The sequence below is a fragment of the Pipistrellus hanaki genome, assembly GCF_964339955.1.
Source record: "Pipistrellus hanaki genome assembly, chromosome: 1".
Classification (NCBI taxonomy): domain Eukaryota; kingdom Metazoa; phylum Chordata; class Mammalia; order Chiroptera; family Vespertilionidae; genus Pipistrellus; species Pipistrellus hanaki.
In genome coordinates this window covers 157,339,259-157,363,469 of record NC_140503.1, presented here as the reverse complement: position 1 = coordinate 157,363,469, position 24,211 = coordinate 157,339,259, and the positions used below count along the sequence as shown (strand labels likewise).

At 40.1% G+C, this 24,211-nt stretch overlaps 1 protein-coding gene and 1 long non-coding RNA gene across 2 annotated transcripts in view; one reads left to right on the top strand and one right to left on the bottom strand.

The window, feature by feature from the left end:
- Window positions 1-23,323, top strand: part of PKD2 (polycystin 2, transient receptor potential cation channel) — a 60,759-nt gene extending 37,436 nt beyond the window's left edge. Inside the window, exons 10-15 of the mRNA XM_084881890.1 lie at window positions 1,134-1,232; window positions 15,977-16,098; window positions 16,354-16,471; window positions 17,573-17,736; window positions 21,119-21,266; window positions 22,453-23,323. Of these exons, the coding sequence (XP_084738016.1) occupies window positions 1,134-1,232; window positions 15,977-16,098; window positions 16,354-16,471; window positions 17,573-17,736; window positions 21,119-21,266; window positions 22,453-22,689 (888 nt within the window). The 3' untranslated portion in view covers window positions 22,690-23,323. The remainder of the gene's footprint in view (window positions 1-1,133; window positions 1,233-15,976; window positions 16,099-16,353; window positions 16,472-17,572; window positions 17,737-21,118; window positions 21,267-22,452) is intronic.
- LOC311621919 lies at window positions 1,133-4,723 on the bottom strand. The gene is made up of 2 exons (XR_014794892.1): window positions 4,629-4,723; window positions 1,133-4,355 (listed from the first exon to the last, which is right to left on the bottom strand). It is a non-coding gene; the product is annotated as an uncharacterized lncRNA (long non-coding RNA).
- Window positions 23,324-24,211: the final 888 nt, after the last annotated feature.

Below are 24,211 nucleotides of genomic sequence, written 5' to 3'. Positions count from 1 at the left end.
AGCAATTTAGTAGCCCATTAAAATCCATTCGAATAATAGAGCTCTCATTTGTTCATTCCTCAATCGTACAATAAATATTTACTGAGCCACCGCATTCCAGGCAGTGGTTAGGAAAATAGAGCCCAACCCTGCCATCATGAAGACCCCATAAACTTGTAGGAAAAACAAAAACACTCACACAATTCTATAGTTACAAATCATAGTTACGTGCTAAAAAGGAAAAACAAAGGAAGGACCTAATCAACTGGGTACAGTGCTTCCAGAAAATCTGTTGGAAACAGGTGTTGAAAATATAAGCAAACCATTATACTGGGGAAGGGAAAAGTCAGGAAAATGGACTATTACTGAATAATAATAACTATAAATTATGTAGCACCATACATTAGGCCCTGTCTCTGGGTACTCTACATAGATTATCTCATTAATCCTTACAACAAATATGTAGAGGAGATATCAATAGTATTATTTCTTCCATTTTATTAACATAAATACATTTTAAAATGAAGATTAGAAAATTTGAACAGTCTTGGCAATTCCAAGTCCAAAACCCATGTTTGCCTTACTCCAAAGTCTGTCTCGTCCATTAAGCTTTTCTTGACTATCTTCTTACTACACTTACCATATTCCTATTTGCAAAGATCTTTTTAACTCTTCTATGTTCTGTAAATCTCAAATGATATTATATAGCAATATCTGGCATAAGCATAGAATTTCACTTGTCTATGTGGACTGTTGAAATTTGAAGAGCTGTTTTAGAGTTCTTTACACCAAATAATTTATGTCAAATAAAAAATATAGAGAATATACATAAAGAAAATAATAAAATAATCCCTCCATTCATAGTTAGATACATTAATATTTTGTTGTATTTCATTCTTGTCTCTTTTTTCAAAATACATCACAATATATGGTTTTGTAAGTAAGAAAATGTCACATTTTCCTTTGGCATAATTTCATTGAAGAAATAATTTTCCCAAACAATATGGTAGCAAAACTATTAATTTGTGACTTCTTAAGACAGCAAATTGTTTTCTAAAAATGGTGAACAAAATGGCAGTATCAAAGATTGGATTATTTACAAAATACATTTAGGTAGCTATTTAAACCTCAACTTTCCTTTGATTTACAAACAGAATATGTTCTTGGCCATCATCAATGATACTTACTCTGAAGTGAAATCTGATTTGGCTCAACAGAAAACTGAAATGGAACTCTCAGATCTTATCAGAAAGGTATGATAAGCCCTAATTCTCAGAATTGTTTTGTTTTCTACATAAAATAATCATTGTCTCAGCCATATTTCCAAATCAATATTAATAAGTTGTCATTGCTTAAAATAAAGAGTAGATTGCTATATTATAAGAATAATTTAAGTGTTTTTGGAGATAGAGATTGATACTCTGCTAGCTTGGATTTAAATACTTTAATGACCCAGAGTTAAATTCTCAATCTGGTTTCGTCCCCTTTGTTTTGAAATCTCCTCTAGTTGGCTCTCACTTTCAGACTCAGAATTCAGAATAAACTGGAAGATTATAAAGACATTTCCGCTTTCTAGATCTTAATTACAATTTTAAAAGAGGAAAGGTGTCTGTAGTTCATTCTCCCTTTATCCTTGGCCTTCGGAAGAAGTTGTGAAATAGTCCAAGGGGAAGATCCTTGGCCGAAGGCCACAGCCTAAGGGCATGAGAACTTTCAGTTATCCACCCTCTCAGGAAGTGTTTGATTGTTAAATAAAAGGCCAGACCCGAACGTTGTGCAGCTTTGTTCTCAATATGACTTCTTGACTTGGTTTAAAGCAACAACAAATAACTGCATCCAAAGTTCACAGCTTGTTACCTAACTTCATTTTGCTCAGAACAGTGGCTCCCTTTCTGTTGGTTTAAGCCATAGGACTATGTTGTCTGTGAATCCTGTTGTAACAGAGAGCTTCCCCTTTTTAAAATAGAGTCCAATGGGTGGGACCTAAGATTTTCATTATCCTGAATTTTGCATAGCAAGTGATGGTATTTTAGCAAATCTTGGGGGTGTATGCAGGCAGTCCTCACTTTGCATGTTTGTTCTGATATGCATAAACACCAATTACTTCGGTTAAATAACACCAACCTCTCAACACAGTTCAATTTTCATTTATCACAGCATATTGACTAAGCACATAATGTACAAATTTCACTTACAGTTATCACAGTATAATAATTGTGAGTAACGGTATAAAGTGCAAACTTCACTACAGATGGTTGCGTAAATAACAGATGTGCAGCCTGGTCAGTGACCAAATACCTCACTTTTCGCAAAGTCTCGGTTCAGTCGCTGAGAATCTGCTATTCAGTTCACTCACAAAACACGTAGTTGTGTTGCTTCCTTATCTTCCAGTGATAAATCATGTGACCTTTTATGAAAAGAGAACAATTGAAAGAGAGAATGAGCCAGCAAAGATGAAAGTATAGCAGAGAGAGGAAGAATGATAACACTGGACATGAAAATCAAAACAAGTGTGACGGTTTATAGAAGAAACAAGTAGCTGGCCGTGGGATTCTCACTGCTACCATTTGAGAGATGCAGCGGAAATAACTTAGTGAAGGCAAATTTATCAGCGTAAATGAGGAAAGTGATTGCGACATAAGGAATGAAAATGTCTCAGAGAAAGTGGCACTGGAAAAAACAAACAACAAAAAACAAAACAAAAAAAAACTTACCATTAAAGAAACTCTTGCCAATATTTTACAACATTAAAAGTGCCAAGGATAAAATATTGGTAACTGGCCCATATTAAGAAAGGATTATGATAACTCGCCAAGACATAGAAAAGATGCTCACTTCATACCAGTTATACAAGAAGAAGACAAGCAGTGTTCAGAATACACTGAATCTGCTCCCTCTTCCCACCCCCTCAAAGAGAAAGAGCTGCACTACTTAACCTGCCATGGAGATAATGGATCCAGTCACTTCTGAGTTTGCCTCAGAGAGTTTAACTATCCATTAACCACATTCTTGAGCTCACAAACCATTAGACCAACTGGGATCCTTTCACTATTGAAAATCACTACAATAACAACAGCAGTAATAATAATACTTTTCCATTCTTATAATAAACACTGTGGTAGAGGAACAAATTTTCTGAATCTTCTGCCTAGTCTAGTAATCAAATAGACAAAAATAGATAACAATAGAAAATAATCAAATTTAATATATACATATGTACGGGAACCCCATATACGTGAGAGAGTCAGAGACCCCACATGCAGGAGATGTTCAGAGATAGAAAGGTAACTTAGGTCTGATCAAATAATTGAATCTATACCATATCCCTCCCCTGGGAACTGACCTTTAGACCACTTCATAACCGACATTCCTTTTTGCTTAGACCACATTCCATTTGCTAAGACCATTATCTTTCTCCTCCGGACTTGCCCAGGATCCGGACTGCCCAGAAAATTCCTGCCTAAAAACCCTGCCTTTTAAACCTCTGACTGTCCAGTCCCTGGCTGCTGGTGCCATTTGGGGGCTCAGCCCATCTGGTCTCCAGATGACCTAATACATGTATAATCCCCGACCACTTTGGCCTTGTGTATTCCTTCTCCGGTGACTCTAACAGGAACATGGGTGCAAAATACATTCTGAAAGCTGAATCCAAAGAGGTATGTGGTAGGCAGTGGGCAGGTGTAAGATCTGTGGGGTCAGACTGGATCTGAGTTCAGCAACCTCAGTACTTGAGTTCTGGCTAGGGAAGAATTCAGAGCCAAGACTCAAACAACAAGACTATATTTATTTATAAAATCAAAGAGGTGGAAGAAGTAATTCATAGAAGAAACGGGCTTAGAAAACAAGTTATAAAGGTGAAGGAAGGGCCCTTGGAGCTTGGGAATGGAGGAGGTAAGGGTAAAGAGCCTGGGGTGGGGGAGTGGAAGAGAAAGGCGCAGGCCTGCTATCAGGAGGGAGAGCCTCTGGGTCCTCCGCTGTAAGGGTGGAGATTTTAGGGGAGGTCTCAGGGGAAGATCTTAATAGAATGTTCAGCAGCTTTCCAGGTGTGTCCTTTCAGTCTCCACTGAGGGATTAGTCAGTGTCAGCACAGGGGTGACTAGTCAGTGCAGCTGGTTCGGAGGTCAGCCACAGGGTCGGTGGTCTGGTTTTGCTGCTATTCTGAGCTTGGGGCTGAAATACCACTGAGGCCTAAATGTTATCTCTGGGGAGGAAAAGTCAGCGGGTCCAAGCAATATGCTTGACCAGTGGTATGCTAGGAGTGGAAAGGTCACCCTGGGGGCAAGGTTCCACCCTACAGTTGTCCTTTGCCAGGCACCTGGGGCCTTCCACTCAGGTGACTTTCTGTCCCTGGCCCATTGTCCTTGCTCTGCTCATGTCTGTCTATAGCAGTGTTTCCCAACCTTCTCTCATGATGAGAATCACCTGGTGGAGTTGTTAAACTACAGATTCCTGAATCCCAACTAAGAGGTGCTAAACTAGAATGTTTGGGAGCATATAGGTAAAATTGTATACTTAACTTAGTGCTCTGTACAATTTTACCTATATGCTCCCCAAAATTCTAGTTTAGCACCTCTTAGTTGGGATTCAGGAATCTGTAGTTTAACAACTCCACCAGGTGATTCTCATCATGAGAGAAGGTTGGGAAACACTGGTCTATAGTGCCTTAAGAGCTTCAAAGGGTCATTGCAGGAAGAGCAGATGTTTAGTAAATACAAGTTTGTTCTGCCCTATAGATTGGTCAAAAGCTATCTCTAATAATTATTCATTATCTCAAATAATTGCTCATTATGGGCAAGGCCCCTAATTCAGGTTCTTCTAGGTAATTAAGGGAGGGGTAGAGTTTCTCTTGTGCTTGTGATTAAAGTTTCCTTTGCTCAAAACAATCTGCGTACCACTGAGGGACACGTTGGGGTGACTCATTCTGAACCCTCACAGTCTTCTTCTCTGAAACTTCCCTGGATAGTTCACACTCCAGAAGTTGGGTTGGTAGGTGGGTCTGCGTCTCCTTAAGCCAGCCTCCGTCTTGAGAAAAGCTCAGTTCAGGGAAACAGCCCTGTCTCGTTTCCGGAGGCGGTGGTGCAGGTGGGCTCCCAAAGTGAAGCCCGTGGCACAAGCAGTCAATTGTTTCATAAGAGACATCTCTATGGAAACAAAGAAAGAAAAAAAAAAAAAACATGCACCAACAAATGTCCATGATGCGAGCGGACTATAATCCCAGTTTCTGAGTCTGTAGGCAGGCAGCCAAGAAGATTTCTAGCTGTCTGCCTCCAGTCATCCTCAGATGGAGTGAAGACAGGCACTTATAATCTGATAGATTCTCTGGTCTGCAGTCTGAATGTCTCTGGCGATCTCTTTACAATGGGCGTGGAGATTGTCCAGACATGAGCTGCCTTGGTGATATCTCCGAAGTTTACTTCACGTTGACCCACGTTTGCCTGCATGGTGTTGGAAAAGGGCAGTTTTCATTCTTAATACTTACAAGTTTAAGGGTGAGAAAATGAAAATGATAGTTTGGAGGATTGCAGCCAAGTATTTAAGAAAGCTGATAACGTTCTGTCGCCAGTCCTCCAACAAAGAAAACTAGAAAAATTCCAAATCCAACCCAGTTTGGGTAGAACAATTTAAAAACTCAGAAGTCCGTGAGCAGTGGGGTGCTGAGCACACAATACAATATGCAGATGATGTATTATAGAATCGTATGCCTGAAACCTGTATCATTTCAACCATTAAATTCACCCCAGTCACCCCAGTAAATTCAATTTTTAAAAAGTCAATGAGGCGCGCCTCCCAAAGGAAAGCTGCAGCCGCCGCCCGCCACCTCCTGATCACTACGGTGCCTGGGCTGCCCAGGAGCTTCAGGCCAAACTGGCAGTGATCAGGGAGTCCGGAGGAGCTAGTGGAACTGCTGCAGAGCTATACCCGCCAGACTGGTATTGTACTGAATTGCCGGTTCTAAGAGGTGGAGATGGGGACAAAGCAGCTCCCCCTCCCATGTCAGCACAGCTCACTGGGATTCCGATGCTGCCACCACCCATGGGCCTACCCCCTCTGCAGCCTCCTCCACCACCTCCACCACCTCCACCTGGCCTTGGCCTTGTTTTTCTGTGGCAGTTGGACCCCGCCCACCAAACTTGGGGCCCCGCCACCTCTCGGTGTGGGTGAGCCTGTGGCGTTGTCAGAGGAGGAGCTGCTGAAGCCGGCTCAGAGGCAGGCAGCTTTGTTGGTGCAGCAAGAGGAGCGCGCCAAGCAGCAGGGAGATCATTCACTGAAGGAACCATGAGCTCTTGGCGCAGCAGAAGCAGGCAGCTGTGCTATTGGAGCAGGAACAGCAGCAGGAGATTGCCAAGACGGGCAGCCCAGTGCCTCGACCCCCACAAGACATGAGCCAAATGGGCGTTCCAACTCCTCTGGGTCCTCGAGTTGCTGCTCCAGTGGGCCCCACTCCTACTGTTTTGCCCATGGCGGCCCAGGTTCCCTGGCCTCGTGGTCCCCCACCACCCCCTGGAGATGAGAACAGAGAGATGAATGACCCCTCGGTGGGCCCCAAGATCCCCCCAGGCTTTGGAAAAGATTCTGGAGCGGAAAGAGAGCCGCCAGGAAGAGATGAACTCTCAACTGGAGGACGAGGAAATGGAAACAGACACACGCTCATCCCTGGGCCAATCAGCATCAGAGACTGAGGAGGACTGTGTCCATACCCAAAAAAAGAGAAAAACCGGAAGAGTCGGAACCAAAAGAAGAAGAAAAAGCCCCAGCGGGTACGAGGGGCGTCATCTGAAGAGTTAGAGCATGGCCATGACCCAGAAGTATGAGGAGCCTGTGAGGGAGCAGCAGGCACAAGTGGAGAAGGAAGACTTTAGTGACATGGTGGCTGAGCATGCTGCCAAACAGAAGCAAAAGAAACGGAAAGCTCAGCCTCAGGACAGCTGTGGGGGCAGCAAGAAATACAAGGAGTTCAAATTTTAGGTCCCCCTCACACATCCAGCCCTCCTTCAGGCCTCTGCTTGGTTGCCTGGGGTTCACACATGGGTCCTCAAGAGCCAGCTCTCCCACATTCCCAAGGGCTTGTCATTCATGTTCTTATTTTAGGCCTGTTTTGTAAATAAAGCAGTTTCCCAAGGCGGGTGGGGGGGGGGGGGGGGGGCGGGGATTCAATGAGCAGTACTAGAATCTAATCCCATAAAGTCTAATACCCATAAAGGTATATTATTGTTTCTATTGCAACATAATTTCTTGTCACTCATTTTTACCAAAGATAGCCAAATTAAGACTAATTTATTTGAAAAATTAATCTACCTTCAACAAATGTGGCTTGATGATTTGTATAAGCCCAGCAAGAATAATCATTACCCTCATAGAGTCTTTTAAATCTGCTTTGCTGGAATTTTTCATAAAGAATCTTCAGATTGAATTTAAAAAAGACCTCTCAAGGCCAAAAAAGCCAAGGGAAACACCTGCCATCAGGTGTTCCCTGCAATACCTACAGGTTTGGGTGAGTTTCTCTTTTCTCAAGGTCCCCAAAATATCCTGAGGTTCCTACACCTGCTGAGAAGTGACATTCTTTACTCACATAGAAATGCTGCTGGAAACCATGAAAGCAAAATACCAGGTCAATATTTCCAAGTGTTTTCATTGGCTTCCATAAGTCAATCTTAATTATTGTTTTTTTCAATCTTTATTCTTTAAAACTGTCTGGTCATATGCATGTCTCTCTTAAATAAGACATCCCATTCAAAGTCTTGGTAAGAAAACCAGTTTCCATTTGTGTCCTATTATAAAGAGAACATGTTCTTATTGAATTTATGCAAATAACCATATTGTCCTGAAAATAAAAATACTTATCAAGAGTTTCTCTAAGTTCTGGATGGATCAGGTAAGGAGAAATGTATGTATTCAATATTGCTTACAAAAGTACAATTTGCCAAGTGTTAATCATAGGTGGTTTAAGAGAAATAAGTGTCCTTTCATCTGGAAAACAAAAAGTTTAAAAGCAAAATTTCAAACAAAAAAGTCATAAGAAGTATAACCATTTTCAGTAATTTATTCAGTCCTATGCAATTAAACTTGTTCTGGTTGGCACCAGCTTTTTCATGAGTTCTCTCAACCTTGCCTGATAATCAAGGGTAATAGGGTCCATAGGGTCTGTCATAAGTCAGAGAAGTTCATGTCCATTGTTTACCCATCACAATGTTTCTGGCTCAGGGTAGACTATTTCCGTGTTAAGTCATCAGGATGGCAAAGGTCTGGCAATGAGGGGCCATGTTTGCAGGAACGGCATGGATTCCATCCCCATTTGCCATAGTCTGACAGTAATCAAGTTCAGTTGTTTTAATGTGCCACTCAATTTTGATGACAGATACTTTTTGCCGGGACATCTTAGATTTCCAGGAATCTCACATAATTTCTGGAACACTTACAACACGTACAAATACAACATAAAGAATGCTTAATATTATTTCCAATTTGGCAATGCTTCCCATGTAATTTCAACACACCAAAATAAGCCTAATTATAGCTCTTTGTAAGGAGTGAGAACAAATATTTCGAGGCATTTTCTTCTGGATTCCCAGGCTGAGAATCTGTTTATAATTTAAATTTTGGGAAGTTTGTCAAAGTGTATCAAAAGGTTTGGATATTTGGCTAAGTAGGATCAGAAAGTCATTATGAAATAATACTTAATTACCCATTTAACCAAAAATGGCAATACAAGATTTCAAAGACAAATACAGAATTTCCACAATTCTTAGCAAAACTTAGTTCTCATTGTTAAAGATATACAGTTTGGGTTGTTTTTTTTTTTTGTTTTTTTTTTTTAATAATAGAGGACCCTATTAAGACAGTATAAAACAGAAAATTATTTGATAAAACAACAGAATCTTTGTTTGCTAGGCATAAAAGTTTTTCACAGCATTAGTAGCAAACCAATAATCATTTTTAGTAGAGAGAGAAAATCTAATTTTGCATCAGCTTACTTTTGCTATTTAAATTTACTTTCTTGATTAGATTTATTTCAGTCTTGTTCAGCTTGACCACACAAGAAATATGGTTTCTCAAGATTTCTTTTTACATTATGATTTTTGTTCTCTTTTTCCTCTCTTCCATTCTGAAACAGTGGCCTCACTTTAGGGCAAAATTCTTTCAAAAATATATCTCCATATCTTCTACTATTTTTCAAAGCCAGTACATGTCAATTTTTCTTGTGTATAGTTTGTTTTCCCTATTTTTAATTTTTTTGTTTAATCACATATATTAGAATTCTTAACTTTTAAAAACTTTAATTTCTAGTTAAAACTAAGAAGATATTGCAAACTGCCATACCAGTATTTTTTTTTTAGATTGATATTTTTTAGCACATTAATTTCTCTCTCTCTCAGCACAAATTATTTCAATGGGGCACAAAACAATAAACCCAATTATCTTTAGTTCCTCTATAATAAAAAGCAAAAATTTGATAAAGGCGTGTTCACTAATTAATGTTTCTTTTTCTAAATATGTTTTATTGATTTTTAGTGGTAGAGGAAAGTAGAGGGAAAGAGAGATAGAAACATTGATGAGAGAGAACTACTGATATTTTTTTTTGAGAATATTTTTTGAGAATTCTCATATAAATGCTTGTTTAAGCCAATTTAAAATTTATATATATATATAGAAGATGGCTGCTCGGGTAGGCACCTAGCCGCAGCCGCACGCAACAATTTCAATAAAATACAACTAAAATATAAAATGGACATTACCCAGAACTACAGGAAAGTCGTCTGACTGGAAATTCTACAACGAGAAGCAAGGAGAAAACCAGAAGGAAGCGCGGAGGAGCTGTAAAAGCCCAAGGTACGGAGACACGCGGCGCGCGCGGAGAGGACGGAGCCGGAGAGGAGGGAGGCCGAGTGCCTGGCTGGCGTTCCCTAGCGGGAAGGAGATAAAACTCCGACTGTGCTGGGCCCCCGACTGCTCTGAACCCCCGTTCTACGCCAGACCCCGGGGACCCAGGCTCATCCAGAGGGAGCTGGGCTGTAAGGCAGAACCCCGGGCGAAAGGAGGTCCCGGCGGCGAGCACACTGCGTGCGCGCAGAGAAGGGACGGCTGGCTATGCCGTAGGACTGCCCTGGCGGGAAGGAGACAGGGGTTCCAGACTGCTCTGAATGTCACCTCCAACTCCACTTCCAACTGAACTGAACCCCAGTTTCGGGCCCATTGCGGGAGAGCCTACACTGTTTGGTAGCAGGCGAAAATCGAGGGCACCTTTCTCTCAGAGGCGCTTGCAACAAGTACTGAAGGACCCTGAGTCTCAGGAGTCGCATAGGGCGGGGCTGACGGAAGCCAAGGCTGTAGGCTCCACACTGAAACCCCACCCCATCAGGAAAGCTGCCTGCGAAAATGCCTAAACCAAATAGATCACAAACGAAAGAAATGGAGGACAAAAAGCGACTGGATATAGAGTTCAAAACCACACTTATAAGGTTTTTCAAGAGTATCCTAGAAAAGGCCGATAAAATAAATGAGACCTATGAGGATATGAAAAGGGATCAACAAGAAATAAAGAATACATTGTCTGAAATAAAAAATATTATACAGAGTCCTAAAAACAGAATAGAAGATCGCAAGAATCAAGTCAAAGATTTGGAACATAAAGAGCCAGAAGTCATTCCTCTGCAGAAGCTAGAAGGCAAGAGAATCCAGAAAATTGAAGATAATGTAAGAAACCTCTGGGACAACTTCAGACGATCCAACATCAGAATCATGGGGGTCCCAGAAGATGAGAGAGAGCAAGATATCGAAAACATACTGAAAGAAATAGTGACAGAAAACTTCCCCCACCTGGGGAAAGAATTGGACTTACAAGTCCAGGAAGCATACAGAACTCCAAATAAGAGGAATCCAAAGAGGACCACACCAAGACAAATCATAATTAAGATTCCAAGAGCAAAGGACAAAGAGAGAATATTAAAAGCAGCAAGAGCTAAGCAGGTAGTTACCTATAAAGGAGCACCTATACGATTGTCAGCTGATTTCTCAACAGAAACCATGCAGGCCAGACGGGAATGGCAAGAAATATTCAAGGTGATGAATAGCAAGAACCTACAGCCAAAAATACTCTACCCAGCAAAGCTATCACTCAGAATCGAAGGTCAGATAAAGAGCTTCACTAATAAAAAAAAGCTAAAGGAGTTCATCACCACCAAACCAGAATTATATGAATTGCTGAAGGGGGTTCTTTCAGAAGAGAAAGTAAATAAAGATAAAAATTATGAACAACAGATACGTAACTATCAACAAGTGAATCTAAAAACCAAGGAAATTAAAAATAAAAAATCTGATGAACAATATTAACTGTTGAATATAATAGAATCAGAGGTATGGAAGGGGAGTGAACTAATGATTCTTGGGGAAAAGGGGACAGGGGAATGTGGGAAGAGACTGAACATAAACTGTGCACCTATGGATGAAGACAATGGGGGTTGGGGAAAGGGCAGAGGGTGGGGTGGGAAGGGGGGGGAAAGGAACACTTGTAATAATATGAACAATAAAAATTTATTTAAAAAAAAATAAAATAAAATAAAATAAAATTTATATATATATATATATATATATATATATATATATATATATATATATATATATATATATATCAGTGGATAGAACGTCAGCCTGCAGACTGAAGGGTCCCGGGTTCGATTCTGGTCAAGGGCATGTACCTTGGTTGCCCGGCATATCCCCAGTGGGGGGTGTCCAAGAGGCAACTGATCGATGACTCTCTCATCGATGTTTCTACAATAGCTCTATCTCTCTCCCTTCCTCTCTGTACAAAATATATTTTTTTAAAAAAAGAAATTTAATCAAATGTTACACACACACACACACACACACACACACACTAACCACACTAACAATATCATCCAGAGGAAGAAAAGGCCACACACACACATGAACATACAAACAGGCATGGAGAAGAACCTTCTAGTCTTCATTGTAAAACTACTGCCATAGGACAGATAAGATCATGTAAAGGAACAGATGGGTCCAAACTCTTTTTCTGGCAGAATACTAGTAAATTCAGGTTACCCCTGTAGAAAGCTAAAGCTTTTTCTTACTAATTTTTGTGGAGAAAGCACTTAAGATTCATACGTCTTTTGCAAGGAAGGCTTGGAGCCAGAGAAGCAGTTTGTGCTTTCAAAAGCATCTAGTCTTCCTTTTTTCTCTTCAGCCTCAGGAAATGTGGACTATAAAGATAACTGGGCTTTGAACTTCTTCTAGAGCTGCATTTCTGGTTTCACAAAAATTTGTAAGATAAGAACAATTGCTCTAAAAAAATTCGTCTATAATTTAAGTTGGCCTACCTAATTACATGATTCCTAATTTGCTTCTTTCCCTCTGTGTGCATAGTTTTATTTTACCTGAGGAAAGGGCTCAGAATAATTTCTTAAAAATTCTTATTAGGTTCTGACATTAGTTTCTAATTTGACTAAATTGCTTTCTTTCTTTTTTTTAAAATATATTTTTACTAATTTTAGAGAGTAAGGGAGAAAGAGATAGAAACATCAATAATGAGAGAGAATCATTGATTGGCTGCCTCCTGCACACCCCCCATTGGGAGTTGAGCCTACAGGTATGTGCCCTGACCAGGAATCAAACCATGACCTCTTGGTTCTTATGTCAACGCTCAACCACTGAGCCATTCCAGTCAAGCTAATTTGACTAAACTTCTGATCAAAAATTTATTAAGTCCTTTCAGAAATCTTGTTAGGGTTCAGTTGGGACAAAGAGTAAATATATCTGGCAGTACTAAACAATTTTGTGGACCCAAGAGGGCACAAAGGTTACTAACTTATGGAGTCTTTTTCTCTGATAGCCACACGAAAGAACAGACAGCTTCATGTCCCAGCTCCCCGGTGAGACAGTGTCTGCTTCCATCCTGCACTCAGATAAAGGAGATGCAATCAATTAGAGTTTACCTAACTTTTTTTAAACATAAAGCTTATTTTAAAATTCCAGTTTCAATAATCTTATCAATTCTTACATTTTCATATTCTTTTGATGTAATTATAGCCTGAGTCAGCAAAAAGATACAGCAAACTCCCTGGAGAGCTTGTCTTGGCTGAATAGAGAGCAAGGTGCACCTTGGCAAGCGCACCCTCTGGGTGGTAGAGCCAGAGAGAAAGTTCTTTCACTTGTCATAAGGCCACATCCTTAGGACAAATAACAAGACAAATGGAGAGAAATCAGACAGAGACAGAGAAAAACAAAACCTTGGAGACCCATCAAATAACCAAGAATCGCTTCTCTAAGAAACTAGTTTAACATATTTTCTTCCGCCAATACAAATTTAAAAGAGAGAAAAAGTTTCTCACCATTCTTGCTTCAACCAGATCCTACAGAAGGAGATCTGGGAGTGTACCAGTATGGTAAGAACCCTTACCTGACATAACCCTTACCTGACATAACCCTTACCTGGCATAACCCTTACCTGGCATAACCCTTATCTGTGAGACTCTCCAGGAACTTCTTGTCTGCAGCAGCCTCGGGGGGAGTGCGGGGTCCCAGCCCTGAGTCCATCCTGCTTACAGCACCAGCTGTGGGAGAGGAGGGAACTTTCCTCCACCCTCAGTTCTTCTGGCTGAAACAGATTAGCAAGAGAAAATAACCAAATCTAAAATATACATAAGTAGCCCTCACTTATTTGTCTCAGTGGATAGAGCATTGGTCTGTGGACCGAAGGGTCCCAGGTTCGATTCCTTTCAAGGGCACGTGCCCAGGTTGCAGGCTCAATCCCCAGTAGAAGGCGTGCAGGAAGCAGCCGATCAGTGATTCTCTCTTGTCATTGATATTTCTCTCTCTTCCTTCCTCTTTAAAATCAGTAAATATATATATATAAAAAAGAAGAAAAATATTTTAAGCAATTAATATATATATTTATATATTTATATATATATGGGAATCTCATATAAATGAGAATCAGAAACTTCACATGCACAAGAGGTTCAGAGATAGAAACGTGGAGCATGGAGATAGAAGAATGGGTGTACAAGACATTCCTGAGCTACAAACATGTAAGGTGCCTTGGAGGCGTCAGCTGTCATTGCAGGATGATAAGAGCAAATGCTTAGTAAATAGAAGTCAATGCTGCCCTGTAGACAGGTCAAAGGTGTTTATCTCGGATAATTGCTTATTAGGGGCAAGGTTCCCAATTCAAGTTCTTCTAGGTAGTTAAGGGAAGGCCAGAAGTTTCTCTTGCATCTGTGGCTAAAGTTCCCTTTAGCTCAAAACAATCTGTGTACCACAGAGGTACATTTTGGGGTGACTTGTTCTGAACCCCCACAATACAATGCTAATTACTTTACATATGTTATTATTTATATCTGATGACAGCTATGTCAATTGATTGCTAATACCCACACTCTAGGGAGGATGTAACACAAGTCCAAGGTCACATAGCTGTTGTGCTGAGTCATAGCATATGCCATTCAAAAGACTGCATATGGTAAGAGGAGCTTGTTTTATTTGGATAGAAAGAGACAGTTCTAGGGCATTCTGCATTCAGTAACTTATTATGAACTGTTCAAAGTGAACAGTTGAGATGCCTCTAAGAATCTGGAACTTAATTCTTTTGTGTCCCAGAGTGCCATTATGGAAATAAGTTGCAGTATAAATCACACTGTTCTTCTCATATATGCAATAAAAGATACTCAGTTCTGAGATATTCAGGGTGGTTAGCTTCTTTTTCTGCCCTTTGGAACGAGTAAAAATTTAATTTGTTTTATTCAGAGCACCTCTGACTTTGAAGTGATCAGCTTTTATCTCGGTCCTCACTGGCCTGGCTGCCCAAATATTCAGTAAAAGCAATTTTGGGGAGTGTCCACTCATCATATTTGATTTGTGGGAATATTCACCATCACGGTCTATGGAGCTGCCACACGCTGAGTCTAATCTTCCACTCAGAAAGGGGGGCCCCTTTGGGAGGGGTCGTTGAAATCCCTACATTGAGGTTCACTGGATAAGAGAGGGCTACATAACATTGTGATTTAGAAAGTTTTAGAATACATTTTTTACAAAGAAATAAAACACTTTAATTTTGAAATGTTTCTAATATTTTACATTTGAATGTAATAAATAAACATTCATTTTATTTTATTTTTAAATGCTCCTGTGACTTTATAGCCAACACTAAAGGAGCTTTTAATGTTTGACAAAAAGACTTAAAGGTCATGGAGCAATCATAATTTTTCCTGTTGATTATTAACGTCACTTTGTATAGTTTGAACTTGCATGGTCATTTCACAGTCCTGCACTATAATGCAAAGCAAAGTCTGCCTGTAGTTTATTAATGAAAAATCCACTTCCACATTTTACTGAAATAAAATACACACACACACACACACACACATATAAGAAATTACTATGAGATAACAGAAAATAAACAACTTATAACTCAGGTTCCTCAGTATTTTATTATTATTATAATTATTATTATTATTATTATTATTGATTTCAGAGAGGAGGAGAGAGTGAGAGAGACATCAATGATGAGAGAGAATCACCATCAATCAGCTGCCTTCCACACACCCCACATGGGGACTGAGCTTTCAACCTGGGCATGTACCCTGACTGGGAATCAAACCGTGACCTCCTGGTTCACACTCAACCACTGAGCCATGCCAGCTGGGCCCTCAGTATTCTTAAGAACTGTTGCACATTCCTAGTATTCTGAGGCAGACATCTATGAAACATGTGCTGAGTTTCATTTCTGTAACCTAAACTTGCATTCTAATATAAGCAAAAGACGCTTAGTTCTTTTGATTTACTGAAAGACCCTATCTTTTTCCTTATAATTCTTCCGAAAGAGTTTTATGGAAAACTCAAGATACGTCCCTTATTCATTTATTCAACACATACTTGTTGAGTGGCCAACTTACATCCAGCGCTGTGCCGGGTTTCAGTCAATTGAATGTGAAGCAAATGCAAAAGGAGAATGCACTCAACTAAGTGTTTTATTTTTCAACAGGGCTACCATAAAGCCTTGGTCAAACTAAGACTAAGAAGAAATACTGTGGATGACATTTCAGAGAGTCTGCGGCAAGGGGGAGGCAAGTTAAACTTTGATGAACTTCGACAGGATCTCAAAGGGTGAGAATCAGACTTTCTGAGGGCCCGGAGAGTTCCTCATGTAAAGATCCATTCTTGAGGATAAGGGTATCCCTGGCCTAAGAACTCATAGAGACACTTTTTCCCAGCGGTGGGTGTCTTCCTGAAGCATATTATTAGAGGAGGACTGTCCCCAATCCAGCAATTTCTCCTTTCTTCCTTGTATTTTGTTGTCTCTGTGTTGGGGTTGGACCATGTAAGTGAATGAGTTCATCTGTAACCTCTTGATCATTTCAGGAAGGGCCATACTGATGCAGAGATTGAGGCAATCTTCACAAAGTACGACCAAGATGGAGACCAGGAGCTGACTGAACATGAACATCAGCAGATGAGAGATGACTTGGAAAAGGAGAGGGTGGGTTAAGTTTAGGAGAACATGCTTTGATTGAGCACCCATGATGTTTCAGACACCATATGAAGTAGTGGGTTACTGAGTCAGTCTCTCTCTCTCTCTCTCTCTCTCTCTCTCTCTCTCTCTCTCTCTTTTTCTCTTTCCTCTCTCTCTCACTACTTTATGTATTAGTACCCTACTTATTCCAATAAGAATATATAGCATGATAATATATTAAAATGTAATATGTTAGCATATATGTTAAAAAAATGAAGAATGAGGCAAAACAAAAGTAAAATATAAAACTAGACTAAAAAAGGAAGCTAAAAAAGCATTCCACAATAACACATATGCTTATTACAGTTGGGCTACAGATTTGGCCCTAAACTTTCTAGTAATGAACTTGAAAAGAGAAAAACAAGTAGTTTCCTATTTTACAATGTTCATGAGAGAGGGGGTGGGGGGAATATTTCTTAGGAGATATAAAATTAGTTACTCTTCAAATCAACATTTAAAATAAAAGAGCTGCCTTCTAGTTGAATATTTATTAAACTATTAAAAGTAAATCGACATGGGCTTTTATGATAAAAAATAGGTTAAAATTTAATGTGAACTTTAAAAGTAAATGTTTAAACAATAGATGGTAATTGAGGTACAAAGAATGAAGGTGCATGTTAAACATAAAAGTCATTTTCCTATGAGAAGATAGTATAGAAGAGTGATTTCTCAATGCTGCTCCACAGAAGAGCACCATTAGGTGAAAAACTACCAATCATAGTGAAATGTGAACAAGAAGACAATGAGTACAGTTTTCATAGACTGTATTTAGCCAAATCTTTATTCTGAGATTATATCTTTCCTATGCTGTATCTGTGAAATGGGTTATCTTTCATGAAAAGGGGTATATTTCTTCATTCACTTTTTCTATGTTCTTTCTTGTCCAAAAAACAACTTAACTCCTCAATGGTAATTAAAATCTGTTTCGAAAACTTGCCAATGCCTGAAATTACAGAGTGTGGGAATTCCAGTCTGGTGTGAGCCACAGAGAAACAGGAGGTAAATGGCACATGCCCATTTCTCATTGATCCAAGTCTTAGGTGAAGCTCACTGGCCCCATTTCTTTAGGAGGACCTGGACTTGGATCACAGCTCTTTGCCACGCCCCATGAGCAGCAGGAGTTTCCCACGAAGCCTGGACGACTCCGAGGAGGAGGACGATGAAGACAGTGGGCACAGCTCCAGAAGGAGAGGAAGCATCTCCAGTGGGGTTTCTTACGAAGAGTTTCAAGTGTAAGTATAAAGGCATTGCCATACCACGTGGCTCTGACCCACCTCCTTTGTCCCGTTATTATCAAATGCACTAGGGCATTTATGTTATGTACATTTGTCTTGTACTGTTGCTTTTTTAAATCAGTTAAGAGAAAAAGGAGGAAACTATGAATTCATACTGCCCTGTATCTATACTAATAAGAGGATAATATGCTAATTAGACCCGACATCTCCCACACATCCTTCCGGACAAAGCCATGGTGGCGGAGGCAAAGGCAGAGGTGGTTAGGGAAGATCAGGCCGGTAGGGGAAGGCAGTTAGGGGGAGATCAGGCCAGCAGGGGAGGGCAGTTAGGGGTGATCAGGCAGGCAGGCAGGCGAGAAGTTAAGAGTCAGCAGTCCCGGATTGCAAGAGGGGTGCCCAACCGCCAGCAATTGGACATCCTCTGAGGGGTCCCGGATTGGAGAGGGTGCAGGCCAGGCTGAGGAATCCCCTCCTCTTGTGCACGAATTTCATGCACTGGGACTCTATTAGTTACATAATTACCTTTACCAGTGGTCTTTGTTTTTTCATGAAAATTATAATTACAGTACTGTCTGGGATCACTTGCTTTCAGGTTACAGAACTCCTTTAGTATCTCTTCTAAAGCAGGCCTGCTTGCATGGATTCTCTCAGTATTCATTGATCAAGGAATATTTTTTATTTTACTTTTATTTATTTCTGGCCTCTATTGTTTCAGATGAAAAGACAGCTGTTAACCTTACTGAGGTCCCCCTTTACGTGACAAATATTTTTCTCTTGCTGCTTTCAAGATTTTTCCTTTGTCTTTATTTTTCAGTATTTTTACTATGATATACTTGAGTATGTATCCCTTTGCAGCTATCCTACCTGTTTATTAAGCTTCTTAAATGTGTAAGATTTCCATCAAATTTAGTAAGGTGTTCAGACATTTTACTGCTCCTTTCCTCTCTCCTTTCCATGTAATGTGTGTGTTGAGGTGCTTAATGGTATTCCACATTTTTCTTAGGCTCTGTTCATTTTTCTTCATTCTTTTTTCTCTCTGTTCTTCAGATTGCATCTTTTCTACCCACCTTAAAGTTCATGATTCTTTCTTTTGCAGTTTGAAATCTACTGTTGAGACTCTCTAATGAATTGTTTCATTTAATGGGTTGTACTTTTCAACTCCAGAATTTCTGTTTGGCTCTTTTCAATAATCTCCATCGCTTTATTGATATTCTCTATTTGATAAGACAATGACATCCTATGGTCTTTTATTTCTTTAAGCACGATTTCCTTTAGTTTTTGAATATATTTATGATAGCTACTTTGAACTCTTTGTCTACTAAGTCTCTCTGGGCCCTCTCAAAGTCTTTTCTGTTGCCTCCCCCCCACCCCACCCCACAGTATATGGTCATATTTTTATGTTTCTGTGTCTCATAATTTTTTTTTATTGAAAACTAAAGATATTAAATAACATTACAGAAACTCTGAGTCCTAATTCTCCTTCCTCCGGGATGTGTTTCTGTTGCTGTTTAGTGGGAGATCAGGCCAGCAGCATAGCTGTCTTTACGTGTGAAGCCTCTGACGCTGCTTCTCAGAGGGCACAGCCCGGCGGGGCGCCCTGGCATCCTGGGAAGACTGGTTCGAGCAGGGCTCTCCTGGTCTTTCCCTGATTCTCTGTCAAGCCTCTGCCTCTGCTGATACCACTTCCACCTCTTAGGTTCCACTGATTGTTGGCTGATTGGCCTATTGTTTTAAATGATGCCTCGGGATGTAAATTGCTCTACAGTCTTATTAAATTCAGGCCCCTTTGAGAGGTACATAATTTTTGAGGCCAGTCTTTAGCTGTCTCCTTAGCTGCTGTCTCCTTCCCTGGTTCTCTCTGGTAAACTAGCTGGTGAATAGTTTCCTTTGTTGATCTCATGAAGTGACCAGTCTCCATTATTAGATGTGGGAAAAGAGCCTTATAGTTAGCTGCTCTTGGCCTGGACCAGCGCTTCTAAAACATGGATTTTGAGTGGAAACATGGGATGAGAAATGCTGACAACCTGCCTCTTCCCTGGAGCTACTGGAGCTCTCCACTGGGATCTCAGGGGAGAGAGCCCTGTGTCCTCTGACCCTCCCACCAAGAATGGTGCTTCTGTCCCACGGAGCTGGGGGCAGGTGAGATGGAGCAGCGTGTGCCTCAGGTGTCACAGACTCTCACTCTCCTTACTGACATTTCATGAATTGCCTTAAATGCTTCTTTATTTGCTCTGCGTTCTTAAGAAATTTTCAGAAATTAACATTTTAAACAGTATTCAATAGTTATGGTTATTTCACTGAAGAGAGGGCCTGCAGAGCCCTCGTGCCACCATTCCAGTTGTTTCCTACTTATTTTTTTTAAGGATTCATAGCATTTTATTTATTCAAAACAATGGGGGCATAAGTGAATATACTATTTTCTAACTGCTTTGTTTACTTAATATATTGTGAACATCATTCCATTTCATTAAATATTCAGAATATAATTTCTGATGTCTCCTTAGAGTCTACTGTATAGATGAATTATTTATTTTTAACCCTCACTGAGGATATTTTTCCATTGATTTTTTTTAGAGTGGAAGAGAGAGGGAAAGACAGAGAGAAATATTGATGTGAGAGAAGCACATCAATTGGTTGCCTCTTGCACGAGCCCGGAACAGGCATGAACTAGGGGGCAGCCAGCAACTGAGGTACATGTCCTTGACCAAAATCAAACCCAGGACCTTTCAGTCCAGAGGCTGACTCTCCATTGAACCAAACCGGCTAGGGCTTACGTAATCCACTATCTAATGTAATAATTTTTCAATGACCCACTATTAATAAGCAGAACTATACTGAATATCCTGGTAGCCAAAAATTATACATATGATAAATTATATATATTTTAAGTATGTTTTTTATTGATTTCAAAGAGAAAGGGAGAGGGAGAGAGATAGAAATATCAATAATAAGAGAGAATAATCAATTAGCTGCCTCCTGCACACTCCTACTAGGGATCCAGCCCATAATGCGGGTATGTGCCCTGACTAGGGATTGAACTATGACCTGGTTCATGGGTCGACAACACTCAACCACTGAGTCACACCGGCCAGGCTGCTTAATTATTTTCTTTAGAAAGTTTTCAAAAGTGGAATATCTGAATAAAAGGTAGGCATACATTTTTAGGACTTCTAATACAATGCCACCTTATCGAAAAGTTGTGCCAGTTAGCACTCCCACCAGCAATGTATGAGAGTTCATCTCTAAAGGTTGAGACTACTTGGCAAAAGTTTCAAATTATCTTATTGCTGAAGAAAAAGAAATCTTAACACTTCCTTTTGAAAAGCAAACTGAGCCGGAAAGATAGCAGCACCAGGTGACTTTGTGTGGTTTCCTGCAGCCTGGTGAGACGAGTGGACCGCATGGAGCACTCCATCGGCAGCATCGTGTCCAAGATCGATGCTGTGATAGTGAAGCTGGAGATCATGGAGCGCGCCAAACTGAAGAGAAGGGAAGTGCTGGGAAGACTGCTGGACGGAGTGGCCGAGGTAAGTCTGATGTCTACAACATTAGGGTAATTACAATATGTAACCCTTTTAATCAGGGAGGTTTTGCGATCTCCATACTGCAGATCAATGCACATCAAACGATAATCTAGAGGTGTTACTTTCTTAATACTTCACACACTGATGGTCCTGCCATCACATCAGTGGATGCTAAAATTAAGCAAAAGAGAATCACTGATCAGCTGCTTCATTGCACACCTCACACTGGGGATTAAGCCCACAAGCCAGGTGTGTGCCCTGACAGGGAATCGAACCTTGACATCCTGATTCATAGGTCGACTTTCAACCACTGAGACAAGCTGTCTGCGCTTTAAATACACTTTTGGTTTTAATTTCAGAGAGGAAGGGAGAAGGGTAGAGAGAAAGAAACATTAATTGATGAGAGGGAAACAACAATCGGCTGCCTCCTGTCCGCACCCCCCTGGGATTCAAGCCCACAACCGAGGCATGTGCCCTGACTGGGGATTGAACCATGACCTCCTGGTTCATAGGTTGATGCTCAACCACTGAGCCACACCAAATGAAAGAATTTATATGCATAGCCCATGGACATGGGCAATAGGGTAGTGAAGACCTGAGGGGGTGGATAGGAGATAGGAGGGGGGTTAGGGGGGGAAATGGGAGATATCTGTAATACTACCGACGATAAATAATAAAAAACAAAACAAAAAACTAATTTGGTGGTTTCCCTCCCAGTATAAATTTGCTTATTACAAAAGCTTTGGAAGTTACAGAAAAGCAGAAGGAAGATTGAAAGGATGAGCATTAAAAAAAAAAAAAAATTAAGCAAAGAAGTTACTGTAGTAACTAAGAATTGTTATATGTTTTAAATCTCCAGACATACCTAATTATAAACAGATTACTTGATCACCAAATTTCCTAAGACAATTTCTATGTACAAGAATACCCATCAGTTGCCCTGGCTGGTGTGGCTCATTGACTGAAGCATCATCCAATGCACCAAAAGGTTGCAGGTCTGATACCTGGTTGGGAGACAACCAATCAGTGTTTCTCTCTCTCTCTCTCTCTCTCTCTCTCTCTCTCTCTCTCTCTCTCTCTCTCTCTCTCTTACAAAGCAATTAAAAAACATATCCTCGGTAAGGATTAGAAAAAAGAGAGAGAGAGAATATGCATTCCCTAACTTCCTGGTTTCTTTTTTCCTTATTAGGATGAAAGACTGGGCCGTGAGAGTGAAATCCACAGGGAACAGATGGAACGGCTAGTGCGTGAGGAGTTGGAACGCTGGGAATCCGATGATGCAGCTTCCCAAATAAGTCATGGCTTAGGCACTCCCGTGGGACTAAATGGTCAGCCTCACCCCAGAAGCTCCCGCCCTTCTTCCTCTCAGTCTACAGAAGGAATGGAAGGCGCGGGTGGAAACGGGAGTTCCAATATGCACGTGTAGAGTATGTGTTAGCCAATGTGTTTCCAACAGGTGAGCAGGTGGCTTCCTGAATGGACATTGCAAGGTTACTGCAGTCAGTCCTCACTTAACGTCATGGGTCGGTTCTTGGAACTGTGGTGAAACAAAATACAATGAAACCAATTTTACCACAGGCTAATTGACATAAGCAAGAGTTATGTCCCCACAGCGTAAACATTAATAATAAAACGACCTTATTCCAGGACCTGCTGTATTTATATGCCCAGCACGTGATGTTGGTCATTGTGATCAATTGTTAATTCTTCTGCACTTTAATTTATTTTAAATCAACTTTGCCCATGGACCAAAGAAGATTTTTTTTTTCTCATTTAAGTAATTAGGTGTAAATATTGAGTACATTAAAAAAAAAAAGTCTCTGTAAAGTTTAAGAAGTGGTATACTCACTTGGTACCACAACTGAGTCTTCTCAAATGACAATGAAGTTGCCTTTTAAACTAGAAGAGAACTGTTCAAAGGCTTCTGAGTTTTATTTTCAATCATAAAAGTCAGTATTGTCGTTTTAGCCCAGTGTGTGAAAGGAAACTAGGGGCATTCCTTCCCACTCAAGCTTGGCTCATGGGCTTAATATAATATATAGCTTTTTTTTTTTTTTTTTTTTAAGAAAGGAGCCTTTTATTTCAACTACCTTCCTGGGGTAAACTTTTTTAAAGGACAGGCTGGAAAAGAACTCCAAAACATAGAATGGGTATGTAGTCATTATGCTACAATATGTATGAATGGTTCAGGTAAACATGGAATTCTGTGCTTTTTGTTCTTTTATCATATCTAATGTCTGTGGGAATAACTGTTTTACTTAATTTTTACACTATTTTTCTCCCATTTGAAATGAGCTGCATGAAACCCCAAAGATCAACTATGGGTTAAAATGTCTTCTCAGACTTAACAAAGGAGAATTAGAAGGAGCCTTCACTATGTTCAACTGTTTCTAATAATTAATTTAATATAAAGACTTACTATATATTCTCCTTTCCATATGGCTCAATTTATTTGCCACTGAAAGTAATGTTGCAACTAATCTAGGAAGAACCGCTTATTAAATTGTTTAGTTAGTACTGAAATTTGTAGTAAATATGTTCATTTTAAACAAAATTTTAAGGGAGTGATGAAATTCATATAAATATATTATAAAACTAAAGTGTACATTCTGTACTATTTTAACAATACAGAACTCAAATGTTCTTGACCTGTATTTCCAACCTAGGATGTATACTCTACATGGAGCTCAATTTTATGAAATGGAGTTTTTCCTATTGAAAGTTCACCCATTAACAGAAAGTGTCAGCCAAAGTTTGATTTTGCAGCAGTTTGGGTTTTTGTTTGTTTGTTTGTTTTTGTTTTTAATATATTTATATTGATTTTAGAGAGGAAAGAAGAGGGAGAGAGAAATAGAAACATCAATGATGAAAGAGAATCATTGATCGGCTGCTTCCTGAACCCCCCTACTGGGGATCCAGTCTCTAACCCTAGGCATGTGCCTGTGACT